General features: G+C 39.1%; 2 protein-coding genes across 2 annotated transcripts; both read right to left on the bottom strand.

The window, feature by feature from the left end:
- Positions 1 to 4,170: 4,170 nt before the first annotated feature.
- Positions 4,171 to 6,533, bottom strand: LOC144458432 (G-protein coupled receptor 4-like). Its single transcript, XM_078160908.1, has 3 exons — positions 6,510 to 6,533; positions 4,841 to 5,028; positions 4,171 to 4,765 (listed from the first exon to the last, which is right to left on the bottom strand). The coding sequence occupies exons 1-3, from the start codon at positions 6,531 to 6,533 to the stop codon at positions 4,171 to 4,173; spliced, it is 807 nt and encodes a 268-aa protein (XP_078017034.1).
- Positions 6,534 to 11,388: 4,855 nt separating this feature from the next.
- LOC117248130 (G-protein coupled receptor 4-like) lies at positions 11,389 to 14,227 on the bottom strand. Its single transcript, XM_078160665.1, has 4 exons — positions 14,168 to 14,227; positions 13,396 to 13,578; positions 12,582 to 12,775; positions 11,389 to 12,485 (listed from the first exon to the last, which is right to left on the bottom strand). The coding sequence occupies exons 2-4, from the start codon at positions 13,561 to 13,563 to the stop codon at positions 11,984 to 11,986; spliced, it is 864 nt and encodes a 287-aa protein (XP_078016791.1). The 5' UTR covers positions 13,564 to 13,578; positions 14,168 to 14,227; the 3' UTR covers positions 11,389 to 11,983.
- Positions 14,228 to 14,974: the final 747 nt, after the last annotated feature.

Genomic DNA, 14,974 nt, shown 5'->3' with positions numbered 1-14,974 from the left:
TCACCTCACACCTCAGTGAGACACAAGTCTCACAACTTGATTGGACAGTACTGTTACAGTGACATGCCCCTCTGTGATGCCACCAAACTCTAAGCTAAGCCCTGCTCCTTTCAAGCCTTCTCTCTCTTGCTCTAGCTGTTGAACAGTTAACACCTCTTTCCGGCTGGGCCTGGAACAGCAGAGGCCCAGACCCTTGCTCCATAGCCCCAAACCACTAAAGGGAGGGCAACTGATCACAGACTCTCTTGCGAACACAAGGTTTGCAACTAGCTTTCCAGCAACAAGGAACTAAGTGAGTGAGCACCCAGCGTCTAACTCTGCTAAACCCTGAACGACCAGCTTCCTTGGAGTTTCACCTTTGGAACAAAGGATCCAACAAAGACTGCACCTGGAACCATGTTCCCAGCCTTCTTCTGCTGGCTAACAAAGCAGTACACCACCAAGTGACTCTTTCTCCCATCCATTCAAGGATCGGTAACGTAACAACTGGGCATAGCTTATCACAGCTTTACAGGCTAAGCAAGACTGTTTAACTTGTTGTATGTGATTTGATGCTGTTTACTGAGTTATTCTTGTGATTGTTGGCAGTTAGGTCATTGATTAGTTGGCTTCGCCAAAGCTAAGTGTTTAGTTTGCTAATACTGTTCACAAACAGATTCTTGCACACAACTAAACAATCTCTACACTAATCCAGACTGTTTGCAACACATATCACATTCACATAGACTCATTAACAAATACGCTTTCACCAGAGCTACACCCAAACAGGCATCTCAAAGTTCCCGCTTCTTTTCCTTTGTCTTTGTCCTGAGCACATGGTCAGACAAACACCTCTCCCGACCTGAAGCAAGCCTTGATTTGGCCATTTTGGTAGTTCTCTGTTGTCAGCCATTTTGTTTTGTAGGTCAAACGGCTCCTTGGTCACCACACTCGCCTTTGTCTTTCTCTTTTCTCTTTCACACACACACACACAAATATACACACCAAGCAAGTCCGCGTCCAGACCAAAATATGGAGTGTGGACTGGTAGCTGGAGAGGTGCCAGCGCCTGTCATGGGCAGCCCACTCTGACATCTCTCCACTTAGTGCATGGAAAGGTCCAGTTTGTGCATGTGTGTTTTCGGACCTGTGTGTGATTGACAAACAGAGTGAAAAATTGAATATCCCCGAGGGGAAATTCAATTTTTCACTCTGTTTGTCAATCACAAAGTATATAAAAAAAGTAAAAAAATAATTTAATTATTAATCAAACTCCAAATTAATAGTTTAGCGTATTTTATGAGACTGATATCTTTAACTGGCTATCATTTTTCCCTTTACGGGAATGGTGCCCCACGAGGTGATTTAATGTTAATTAAGTCACATTATTTAACATGATTATTAATTATTAATAATAATTATTAATTATTTCCGATAGCCAATTAAATCCCTACATATTTGGTGCCTCTTGGTGAGACCTAATATATTGATCCCAACATATCTGGTGCCGCCGTGTGAAGCCCGAATTTATGTTCCCAACATTTTGGTGCCTCCGTGTGAAGCCTAATGTGTTGATCCCAACAAATCCGAACAAAATTGACTTTCTGTAATGCATTTCAATGAACGTCCAGGCAGAGAATGTCCGAGTGTATGGGAATGGCTATACGCACTGTGATTGGCTCATCGCATTTGAGGGCGGGACTTAGCCATGGGTCAATTGTGAATGCTCTCTCATTTTCTTCTTACATTCTTCGTTTACCCAGATCTTTTTTTTTTAAATCTGAATACTGCATCTTTGTGCATGTTTTCATATGGTTTTTTTTACACAATCACATACTTATAATTCTCCCAATTTAAAGGAAAAACACGGTAAACACACAGTATTATGTACAGTGCAATGCTGTCAGCTTCTTAAATGTTGCATAATCATCTCCTGACTGTATCGTTTTTAATAATCTAATGTCACAAAATTTACCTTTAAAAGCTACGAGACCCCACACAAATGAGTTCCCTACATCAGTGTCTCCTTGGCATCCAAATGGTCAACAATAAATATGGCAAATTGTAACATGCAGTTGGTTGATGATAATCTACACAGCAGACATTATTTCTTACAGAAGAGAGAAAACAGGGCCACCATATCTACACAGTGCGTCATGACAGTCCAGCACCGCCTGTTAAACTTTGCTGACCCTCTGCCTCTGAATAGATATCAAAGAGTGCTTGTAGAATGTTGTACATTTCCTGCTAATAAGACAGCGTTGTTTTATCATGTCTTTATCTTCCTCTGATAATTCAACTGAAAACGCAAAGCTTCTTTTCTCAGTAATGTCCTGAAAACACCCTGCGACACTTACAGATGTGACAATGACACAAGTCTGTTAAAAACAGGTCTCACGGCTCAGAGATCGAACATTGAGAAGTGCCATACCTATTTTTTCCTATCCAGTCTCTGTTAGTGCAGGACGTCGAACATTCTAAGGACTTAAGTGTAGTGTAACATCACAACTATTTAAATTAAATAGAGATTCAAGAAAGTAAAACACACAGCGAGACATACACTAGCTGTGACTAGGAAACAGTAAACCGCTATGTGTGGTGCTGGCCAAATGAATACTTGTAAATATGACATTAGACTACACGTGAGCAATGAGAAAATATCATTTGGTAATTTGGGGAAAAAAAAAGAAGCAAATTTTGTCTGTGGTTGCAGTAATTCTGAGTTATATTCCAATATATACCATGAGACAATAGAGTTCTACCATGTTTTTAATTCAGTGAGTTAGTCAAAGGCAGACGTTTCCAGTTTTATCAAGAGATAGATTTTTTAATTGAATTTCCAAGAACTGTACAATTTTATAGACTATAACATAAAATAATTAGTCCATAATGCCAAGCATATAAAAGCAAAATACTTGCCCTGAATCAAAACTTAAAAACTAGCATTTTTACCATTAAAACACCAAAAATAAAACATTTTTCGGTAAAAAAAAAAAGGAAAATGTCATTAAAACTTGCTTTTTAAGTCTTAAATAAAAACAAAAACAATTAAAATTAGGTTTAGGAATAAGACGGCATATCAGCTTGAGCTCAGTGAATAAAAAATATCTGGTTTGCTTCTGTGATTAAAGGATAACAATGAAAAACTAACGAAACTAATAAATGTGTATTTTATTTACATTTGTTGAAGCCGTCGCAGTGAACCAGAGCAGGTTTACCCAATCATTTCCTGTCAAGCAGAACTCCCATAGCAAATTCAAGACTCTTTTTTTTTTTAACTTGTGTTGGTTTTTGGCAGGGGTGTCCAAACTTTTTTGAATGGGGGCCAGATAAAATAATGTGAAAATACCTGGGGGCCAACTGATTCTCACATCAAATGGGTTTAAAAAAAAAGTGGGACAAATGCAACCATTTTTATCTTTTAATGATTTATAACTACTTGATGCCTGTCTACAAACTGTATGATAGTCCTATCATTGTGAAGTGAAAGGTAAAAATGCGAAGTGATCTTGCTCGATTAACCTTTATTGTGTAAAGGGCCACATATGGTATATTTTGAAAGTCAAGCCGAGGGCCAATTAAAATTGGTCTGCGGGCCACAATTGGGCCCTGGGCCAGACTTTGGACAATGCCTGGTTTATGGCGATCTGTCATAGAGGTCGACACAGTTTACTATGCTTCTCTGAGACTTGTTACCAGTTGTAAAGCTCTCACCCCTCACTGTGAGTTATGGTCTGCTCTGGCCATCCTGTCATTGGTGCACTTTATATATAAGGCAATTCTTGGACTGCTCTCATATGTGTCTTTATCAGGCAGAAAAGTGTCAGACAATACTCTTTGCAATTTCATTATGCTAACAGTTCCAAATGCCCTATGGAAATTGCAAAAAGTGTGTTTATGTATTCTGCCCCCTCGGCATACAATATAATGCAGAATGAATGAAACTCATGAAATTAATCTCGTTAAATGCTTTAATTCCAGAATGAAAGGTCATAGATTCTGTAAGATGTCAATGTTTTTAATTTACCTGGTTACATACTAACTCTTTTCATCATTTTCTCGAAGTTGTGAGCTCCTTTTGCTTGATTTTACTTCCTTTTCCTGAATAAAATTTCAAAAAAGGCAAGTTGGTATCGACAGTTCGGTGTCTTATTGGAAATCATATCAGTCGATGACAGAATCTGTCTCTATCTAGCTGCCTACGTTGTCTCCCTCTATTGTCTCCCTTTCTCTCTCGCCCTCTCCGCCTGTAGCTGACTGTGGATATGTGTTCATCATCACTACTGCTGGACTGTTGATATTGTTCCTGTCCATTTTGCAACAACACACAGAGGCCAACAGCTTGTCAATGGTCCCTTTCCTCATGAAAATATACAGAAATAAGTCTGCCAGAGGACTCAACAGAAGAAACACAGGAAACAGGCTTCTGTAGATACCGCTATATCTGGCTTCTTTTACCAATAACAAAATGATGCTGGGCAGGAACAACAGTGTGTGAATAAGCAGCACCAGGACCAACATTCCTACAATTCGTCGTTTTTCATCAGAGTGGACAGAGATGGAAGCAGACAGGGCTTTGAGGGTCCCACCCAGGAAGAATATGAACAGTGGGAGAGGAAGAAAACAGAAGAAGGTGAGGATGGTTTCTTGAACTTCCACATCATTGCAGACAAATAAAGGGAGTATGAAGACAAGAGGAAGGACCCAGACCACAACACAGACCACCACAGATATCTTGATGGTTCGTCTGAAGCAGTACCGCAGTGGGCAGGCAATGACCAGATACCTGCAATACAAGATAGACACAGCTTCAGGATTATACAATACGAGCTTTACACATACTGGATGGACAGACTGATACCTTTCCAAGGCGATGCACCACATGAACACACAACTGACCTCCCCACAAAAGTAGTAAATATGTGTGAAAATATCAACTATCATCCCGTCCTTAAGTTGTGCCACCTCAGCGATCATGCACCAGAGTTGAATGAGGTCAGAAATGAGAAGGTTGATGATGAAGATTGGAGCAACATGATCATTTCGCACCTGCAGGAAATGGAAAGAAAATAAACAGTTGTAAACACGATCTGAACTCCACCTCTCCCAAAATAAGTCATCTTGTTCTGCTCTGTAATTGCAGTCAGAGCCATTTATACATTTTTCATCAATCTCTGTTTTGTGCTGTCGAATACGTCAGATATGACACACTGGCTAATCACTTGAAATTAACCAGGATGACATTACCAGAAGATGTCTTTATGTTAATGTCAACTTGTCAAGACAATTTCTGGTAATGTCACTTTAATGTCAAGTTGTCAAATCAAGACAACCCAAACAATATCAACTTGTCATTATAGACAACGAATGACACTTAATGACAACAGTCATAAACATTTATGACATGTACATAATGTTTATGACAAGTTCATGACAGTGTCATGTCATAGTTATAACAGTGTCATGTCACCCTTATGTAGATACCTTCAAGTAAAGTGTTACCTAATTTTCTAATTGTGCATGCTCTCTCATCTTCTTGTTACATTTTTCGTTTACCCAGATCTTTTTTTTTCCAATTCAAATACTGCATCTTTGTGCATGTTTTTATGTTTTTTTTAATATATATTTTTTTATAATTATAATTCTCCCAAATTAAAGGAAAAACACAGTAAACACACAGTTTAATGTACAGCTACAGTCCAAAGTTGTCAGCTTCTTAAATGTTGTAAATGTTGCATAATCACCTCCTGACTGTTTATAGTGTCCAAATGGTCTACAATAAATATGGCAAATTGTAACATGCAGTTCGTTGACGATAATCTACACAGCGGATATTTGCAGGACCATCATCTCTTGAGAAAGAGAGAAAACTTAAGTGTGAGAGGAGGGTCAGGCCGATAAAGCATCACAAAGCAAGTGGTTATCAGCTCCTGCATGTTAGGTCTGTATGTTTAAGATTTTGCAGCTTTGATGAGTCAACAGCAGCTGAGCTTGTATGTTAAAATATTCTCAGTCATGTGGATCATATTGTTTCGATGCAACTATAAAAAATAAAAAGCATTAATATGTTCATGCAGTGAAAACTGTTGCACACATAGACCAGTCAAGGACCACCATATCTACACAGTGCGTCATGACAGTCCAGCACCGCCTGTAACTTTGCTAACCATCTGCCTCTGAATAGATATCAAAGTGTGGTTGTAGAATGTTGTGCATTTCCTGCTAATAATGTCTTTATTTTCCTCTGATAATTCAGTTGAAAACGCAAAGCTTCTTTTCTCAATAATGACCTGAAAACACCCTGCGACACTTACAGATGTGACGAGGACACGTCTGTTAAAAACAGGTCTCACGGCTTAGAGATCGAACACTGAGAAGTGCCATATCTATTTTTTCCTATCCAGTCCCTGTTAGTGCAGGACGTCGAACATTCTAAGGACTTAAGTAACACCACAACTGTTTATATTAAATAGAGATTTAATATATTTGCAGTTTTTTGCAGTACTTCTGAGTTATATTCCAATATATACCATAAGACAATAGAGTTCTACCATGTTTTTAATTCAGTGAGTTAGTCAAAGGCAGACACATTTTATCTAATTTCCACAAACTGTACAATTTTATAGCCTATAACATTAATTGACTTATGGCTAAGTCCCGCCCTCAAACGTGATGAGCCAATCACAGTGCGTATAGCCATTCCCATACACTCGGACATTCTCTGCCTGGACATTTATTGAAATGCATTACAGAATGTCATTTCGGTTTTATGTGCGTTTTCGGAGATTTGAAGTTTAAAAATGGTCAAACGGTGTGCATGGGGTACATGCAACTCCGACACAAGGTATCCTGAGAGGCTGGGCGACGAGGTGCATTTTTTACCCTTTCATAAACCACGTCTCAACCGAGAAAAGTGTCTCCTTTGGATAAAGTTGTGTGGTAACGTTAGACCACAACATCAACTCAACGTGAATAAGATTAACAAGGATGTCTACATCTATTTTAAGGTAAGTCAACATTGTGTTTGAGGCAACATATTGTCACTTTGCTGGAAAGAAATATAAAGTTATCTTTAACATCTCTAGCTAACGTTAGCTAAAGTTAGCCTAATGTTAGCTCCTAGCTGCGTTGTTCTTCATGTCACCTTGTTTGCTGGGAGTTCATTAGCCTATTTTGTTCTAGTTTTGTACTTTGGTGATCATACATCACTGTTAGCTGTTGTCCATAGGGCTCTAGTTAAGCTAACGTTAACTTCTGGAGCTTAGCTTCATTAATTTATCTGTAATTGCAGAGATAACAAAGGTTGGCAAACGTTATGCTGAATGATTCAGTGTAAATACTGTAACACCAAACTAACGGAGAGACACTCTTGGTAAAGATGGTAAGAAGGCCATTATCCTTTTCTCATATTCTGAGCCAAAAACCTTAACTTCAGTGGCACTTTAACTTGTTGTCTTTGATGGCGACGGCAACGAGATGGGGTTCACAAGCGTACGCTGTGACCTGTAAATTTTGGCTTGAAAGTTAAGCTTTTCATCAACCTTCTCAACAATAAAATGATGAATATATCCCTCCAGTGCATAGTTTAGGCCCTTTTGGTTACTTCTCAATGAAATCTGATCATTTTGTCCCCAAAAATTATCAATTGCCTCCCGCGAAATGCCGTGTACTGTGACACCTGCCATTGCGCCGCTCACTGAATGTTGATAGTTTGGCCAAGTGAGTGGAGGGGGGCGTGGCTTAGCCATAGGTCAATTCTAATGACTCCATATTGCTAAGCATATAAAAGCCCTCCTAAAAACTAGCATTCCTATCACTAAAACACCAAAAATGAAACATTATTAAGCTTTTTTTTTGGAGTATGTTGTTTAGTTTATTTGTATAAAAAAGAAAAACAAACAGACACCAAAAAAGGAAAACTTTCTTAAGAATTGTTAAGATGCTTTTAAGTGTTAAATACAATTAAAAACACTTAAAATAAAGGTTTAGGAATAAGACGGCATAGCAGTTTTGAGCTCAGTACACGAAAAAAAAAATCTGCTTTGCTTCTGTGATTAAAGGATAAAATGACAAACTAACAAACTAAATGTGGTTTGTGCCAGGCGGACATGATTGCCAGTATTTTTTCATTATTGCAAGAAATTCCATTGACTCATTCACAAATCAAAAATGTGTTTTATCTGAAGGAAACATGCAATATTTACATCTAAGATCATAGAAAAATAGTCAACCAAGTGCAATGATGCCCTCCAAGATAACATTTGTTTTTCAGTTTCAGTTATATATTGGGGGGACAATTTGGGCATTGGTGGAGGGGCACGTGTCCCCCTCAATGTATATGGTGACTACGGCCCTGTCAGCATGCATAATTAGGCCTCAGTTGTCTGGGTGCGCAAAGGTGAAGTGGCTGGTGTTGTCATACAAACTTTGATGGAGTGTCAACTGGACAATATGGAGATATTTGCATCTTGAAAGCCAGACTACAAATGTGGATAGACAGGGAGAAACACACGCAAGCCTAAGACGTGGTAAGATACGATATTCCTCACTATATGAAGTGACTGATAACAAGATCTGTATAATGGGTTGTAAAGAAATTAGTCAGGTTTTTATTTTGTAGACAATTAATCTGGATTTATAGCACGATGGGATGACAGCACAATGATGTGTGTGGTATCACTGGAAAGATCTAGTTCTGCGCTTTCATGTGATATGCGTGGCATTTCTGTGCGAGCCTGCATTCGCAAGTAATCCATCCAAGACTCGTGTGTGCAGAGCTGTATGAAAGCTTTGTTATACATAATTTTAATGTAACTTTATCATTTTTTTTCCGCTGTGAAAACATTGGACAACCGACAAGTTTGCTTGGTCTTGTCAGAAAGCTACAATTCCGCTGTTTCATGTGATATGTGTGGCTTCTCGCTATGACGCACGGTCATGGAGAAAATCAATAAAGAAGAGGTGTGAATTTGGACGCACTATGCGTCGTTCGGGCCCATAGGATTAAACTCTCGTCATTGGTACACTATATAAGGCAATTCTTGGACTGCTCTCATACTACCTATGTGTCTTCATCAGGCAGAAAAGTGTCAGACAATACTCTTTGCAGTTGCATTATGCGTTCTGTTCCAAATGCAGCAGTAAAAGCATGTGGTTAAGTTGAGAAAAAAACATCATAGTTTGGCTCTACATTCATATGGGAAGCAAACACCGGGCTCCTGGGTGGACAACCAGTTCTCACTCCAAAGTCATCAAAATCGAGCGCTTTGGCAGTCACTTGTGGCGTCAGACACTGACGAAAAAAACTGTCCTTCAGTGTCGGCACTATTATAGTTTAACGGCGTTTTGCAGCATCAGGGAAACACAGTGGGACAAGAATTAAGGCGACGGATGGGTTCTTTTTTCTGAAACCTAACCACGTGTTTTTGTTGCTTAAACCCAACCACTTGCGTTCACTGCTGGAGGAAAAAAAGCTTAAATTTGTGTTGTTGTATTGACGTAGTGTGTTTATTTTGAGAGAGAGTGTATGTAAACAGTAAATTTCCTGTGAAAACTGAAGTGTATTTTGAAAGAAGACAATGCATGTAACAGGCAGAACTTGACACGGTGTCCCATCAACAACCAACACACCCAGGGTACCTTGCACATGGTATGTGGACGTGGAAAGTCCATGACCAAATGTCGATATGTAACGAGGTTGGTGTGAGAATGTGTCGGGGTGAAAGTCTAGAGTTTGTTGGACCAATCACCACCCCACTCACACATCCTATAAGGACTTTCCAGCTCCTTGTATTGCTTTGTAACCAGCAGCTTTTCAATATGACACCGTCCTGTCACGTATCATATCACCCCAAAAGGTGTCGTCCAGTGATGTATCATGACACTGCAAAAGGTTCATTACAAACTGACAGCATCTGGTGGCATTTCACCACTGCAAAAGGTCATGGCATCAGTCTGATGCCAAAATGGCATATAGTTTTAGATAGTACAAGGTCCTGTGACGTACATGTTGCTTCTTTCAGTAATGGAATTTGAATGTCAGTGTAAACTGGTTTAGGATGTTTTGCCTGTCTTCTGAACTGGATGCTCCACTACTGGTTGAATGCCGCTCTGACCTCTGATTTTTGGATTTTTAATTCACTTGATGAACCATTTCTTTTATCTTTCGTGTAAAGTTTCATGCTGTTATTTCATGAAACATCTTATACTGAATCATAAGAGTTGCAAGGACAGGAAGAAGGAACAGACAGAGAGAGGGGAGAGGCTGAGGAGTCAGCAGCAAGGTTTAACACTATGGCATGAGAATATATTACATTAAAATGTGAACACACTAGTTTAACAGCATTGAAAATATATTGTTACAGTATCACATAAAATATTTTATTCATCTGTTTCTAGTTCTTCAGCAAAAGACTTAAAAGTCTTTGAAAAGCCATGTTTAAAACAAAAACAAAAACTGCATTTTTTTCATGCCTAAAGATTAATGATTTTTAGAACATACAGTAAACAGTAGAAAATGTAAAAAGAGCCTTTCTCAGCATGTTCTCAGTAAACAGACAAGTGTACTTTCTAATTTATTGATTTCCTATTAATTGTGCATCTCATTTTCTTTGTTCATTCGAATTTCGAAAAAGAGTGAATCACCCAAATGTAATAAAACAGAGTTGTTTTAAAAACAGTGTTCTGTACAGCTACAGCCCAAAGCTGCCAGCTTCTTAAATGTTGCATAATCACTTCCTAATTGTTTATGGTGCCTCTATCTTTACAGAAAAAAACAAACAAAAAAAAAGCTTTATAGTATAATGTCACAAAATTTACCTTTGAAAGCTGAAAGGCTCCACCTGAATGAGTTTTCTACATGAAAGTCCGTCGTGTCCTCAGCATGCTAAGTTTCTAATAAATATGGTAAGTTGCAACATGCAGTATAGGTCAATGATACACCTACAGCACACGGAGGAGGTGTTGGCTATCATTATCTTCGAAGGTAGAGAGGAAATGTGGGACTGGACTGTGTGAGTCCACAATATGTACCATTTTCACTTTCTGAAATAACTGACGAGAAATATTGAACTTTGTCACGATATTTTGATTTTTTGAGATGCGCCTGTAAGGCACAAATATGCATTAGTGCAAGAGGAAAGTGGGGCTGATAAAACACCACAAAGGAAGTTGTAATCAGCCCATGCATGTTAAGTCTGTATGTTCAAGACTTTGCTGTTCTGATGAGTAAATAGCAGCTGAGCTTGTTGCAGGTTTATATACATAAATATTGAACTTACCATTTTATAAGTAGCATCTGATAGTTACACATGATCCATATCTCTTATCTTCTTGGCCTTATGCACATGAAATATACTTGACACAAACTGGCTCAGTGAATGTGAAGGAAGGGAGTCCACACCAGATGTATACAATAGGCTGATTTATTTAAAACCAAAGTCATCTTTAACTGGGAGTGGAACAGCATCAGCAATGAAAGCAATACATGGATGCACAAGATGTGTGCTGTGGTGTTGACTAATCAGCCCAGACATCTAAGCCCACAATCATCTGTCACGTCAGAGACCAATACTGTCTCTGGGTGTCACTGGTTCTTCTTGACAACTTTGTCGACATACATGCACCAACACACTGACCCATTTCATTTGACTTCATTTTACCATGTCAATGAATTAGTACCTACTTCTGCTGTTCTATTTTCCATTAGCATCACTGTGAAGTAAGAATTTATCAATATTGTTAAGCACATTGCAGCTGTTGTGTAATCCTGCTCTGAATCACTTCCTACGTGCCTCCCATGAAAACAGCAAAACTATTTGTATAAAATAAAGATTAAAAAAGCAAAACAAACACAGTTTGGGACAGACACACATTAGCTATAACCAGTGGCGTCTTTAAGCCTGGCTGTCTGAGGCCTCAGCCCTGAATGTTTTATGAATAGCCCCGGATCTCTGTCTCTCTTTCTCTGCCTACATGAAGCTGACTGTAGACATTTTGTCATCATTCACACTGGACTGCTGATATCATCACTGTCCATTCTGCAACAACACACAGAAGCCAACAGCTTGTCAATGGTCCCTTTCCTCATGAAAATATACAGAAATAAGTCTGCCAGAGGACTCAACTTCAGAAATGTGAAAGACAGGTTGTATAGCTTACGTTTATCAATACCACTGCTTCCCCGTGCCAGGAACAAAATAATGGTGGGCAGGAACAACAGTGTGTAAATAAGCAACACCAGGACCAACATTCCTACAATTCTTCGTTTTTCGTCAGAGTGGACAGAGATGGAAGCAGACAGGGCTTTGAGGGTCCCACCAAGGAAGAATATGAACAGTGGGAGAGGAAGGAGGAGGAGGATGCCACTGATGGTTGCTGAGTTCCTTGCAGCAATAAAAAGACAGAAAATCACGGCAGGAAGGGCCCAGACCACAACACAGACCAGCACAGAAACCTTGATGGTTCGTCTGAAGCGGTACCACAGTGGGCAGGCGATGACCAAATACCTGCAATACAAGACAGACACAGCTTCAGAATGATATCATAATACAATGGCTGAACACAGAAGCAGGTACACACATACTGGATAGACAGACAGCTACCTTTCCAGGGCGATGCACACCATGAAACCAATACTGGCCACCAGACAATAGAAGTACATGATATATGAAATCAGTTCAGTCCAAGGTAGTATCCAGTCCTCAGGTAGCACCCAAGTGATCAAGCAGCAGAGCTGAATGAGGTCAGTAATGAGAAGGTTGATGACGTAGATCGGAACAACATGATCATCTTTCACCTACAAGAAAACATTGGTGCACGTTAGAAAGCAGCTGTGAACATGAGGTCCACCTCCTCCCAGATGTGTCATTTTGCTGTGCCCAGAATTTGTTATCAGAGCCATTTATTCACTTTTCATCACGTTCTGTTTTGTGCTGTCTGAAATATCAGAAAAGACACACAGTCACTGACCAGGTTTACATGCACAAAATATTCAGTTTTTTGCCTTTATTCTGAAAAGACAATATTCCTACTAAGGTCTTTCATGGATAATATAAAAGGATATTCCACTAATATTCATGTTTACATGCAGCCGTGCATACTCTGATAAACATGCCCGTGGAACATGGGATCACTCCTCAAACCTGAATAATACCCTCATATCCCACATGTTTTATTTGGAATATCCAGACAGAATATGCTGTTTTCATGACCAGCATCAAATTCCAAATATTGGCATATTCAGATTAATAATGGGAGCTTTATGTGCACTGTAACTATGGAGTAATATTTTTCCTGTGAATGTATAAATCATTACAATAATTCATCCAGTCCCCTGACACCTGGCCCCTAACCTAGATCAAGATTTTGGCACAGACAGTAAATAAATAAATATGGTAAAAGTAAAAATATACATACCAGAGAACGAACAGCATAGATGGCCACAAGGGTCAAAGGAAGGCCGACACAAATGATGATGATTGTCACCACGTTCATGATGAATGCAACTTGTTTATAATATTCATAGTTATAGGTGAGGCTGCTGCTGTTGTCCTGTGAAGTGTTGTAAATGTTGACTTCTTCCATTCTTCAGAGTGAAACCTGTTGTTTAAGAGATGAAGTTATAGAAAGTGACCATACTGATCAGTGATATCACTGAACAGTGTACACTATACCCCTAATAATACAGTTTCAGGTACAACATGTTCTGGTTACAATATTGTATACGCTGCTGTGAGGTCTTTTCTGCAGCCACAGAACACTGTTCAGTTGTTTCAGTAACTTAATGTAATGTTTAATGCTCATGTAAACAGGTTTAGGACGTTTTGACCGTCTTCTTTACTCGGTGCTCCACTACTTGTTGAATGCCCCTCTGCCCTCTGATTATGGAGGAAGAGGTTCACATGGACGAATAATCTCCATTTCTGTTCTGTCTTACAGTTTTATTCAATTCAAAACTCTGTAGCTTTCTGCATGTTTTTTTGGAACCTTTTCTGCCATTTCATCAAACACATCTTTGTTACACTGTTACACAATCACTCTCTCTTTTAATAATTTAAAGAAAAAGACAGATAATAATCCAAATGAAGTAAAACACAGTTGGTTTCAACACAGTATTCTGTACTCTGCAGTTAAAAAAATATTTCAAATAATCTCTACATACAGAAAAAAGTAATGTCACAACATTTACCTTTGAAAGCTGCAAGACCACACCAGAATAAGTCCTCTGTACCAATGTGTGATGCCTCCAGGTGCTTTACAATAAATATGGTCAGGAAATTCTGTGGGTTCCTGTTAATCTACACCTCCTCTTCTAAAGAAGATAGCACAGAAGTGGTCAGCCACTAACATGCAATATGTGGTAAAGACACGTCAAGATACCATTTTATATTCTGAAACAATCTCTCATAAAGTTAAAGACCATCTTGGGATGGGATCATTCCTGTCACAATACAGTGATCCGTGACTTTAAATGAATGTGGGCCAGAGCGTAAAGTGGAGCGGCAATGGCCCCTTCCTTGGCCCCTTACTTCCAGCCCCTGTGCTCAGACTGCATCCATCTGCATCGGCCTTCATTTTGATCTCAGCTACACATCTGTAATTTTCTTACAAAGTGAGAACGACACCTGATTGCTGCTGCAGGTAAATATTTTCACAGTTTCTCTTCAAGTGCTTATGGGTGCATTATTCTGTTGTGGGCCAGTTATGACATACATGGTGAATTTGAAGGGTTAATTTAGCTTATGTTTTTCCAATCAAGTATCCGACATGACTGCCTACCTTTACCTCAGCTAAAAGTTTAGAGGAGCTGCACAACATAACTGGTCATAACAAAATAATGGCACAAAAACATAAAACAAGTATCTGTTCCATCTGCAGTCTCTTACTGAAGTGATCTGTCTGTCATCTGTCAAGACACAATTCTGCACCGCAGAGCTACTGATTAATATTTTTGCAACCAACGCCAGACTGATGCAAAATAACTACAGAAACCCTT

Source organism: Epinephelus lanceolatus, chromosome 17, assembly GCF_041903045.1.
Source record: "Epinephelus lanceolatus isolate andai-2023 chromosome 17, ASM4190304v1, whole genome shotgun sequence".
In the NCBI taxonomy this organism is placed as follows: Eukaryota; Metazoa; Chordata; class Actinopteri; order Perciformes; family Serranidae; genus Epinephelus; species Epinephelus lanceolatus.
This window is presented reverse-complemented; position numbering and strand designations above follow the sequence as displayed.

Coding starts and splice junctions, on each gene's coding strand:
- LOC144458432 (XM_078160908.1), bottom strand. CDS start 6,533: ATGGTAGAACTCTATTGTCTTATG. Junction 5,029..6,509: donor TAGAACTCTATTGTCTTATG/GTATATATTGGA, acceptor CATTTCCTGCAG/GTGCGAAATGATCATGTTGC. Junction 4,766..4,840: donor TGGTGCATCGCCTTGGAAAG/GTATCAGTCTGT, acceptor CTTGTATTGCAG/GTATCTGGTCATTGCCTGCC.
- LOC117248130 (XM_078160665.1), bottom strand. CDS start 13,563: ATGGAAGAAGTCAACATTTACAACACTTCACAGGACAACAGCAGCAGC. Junction 12,776..13,395: donor TCTATGCTGTTCGTTCTCTG/GTATGTATATTT, acceptor GTTTTCTTGTAG/GTGAAAGATGATCATGTTGT. Junction 12,486..12,581: donor GTGTGCATCGCCCTGGAAAG/GTAGCTGTCTGT, acceptor CTTGTATTGCAG/GTATTTGGTCATCGCCTGCC.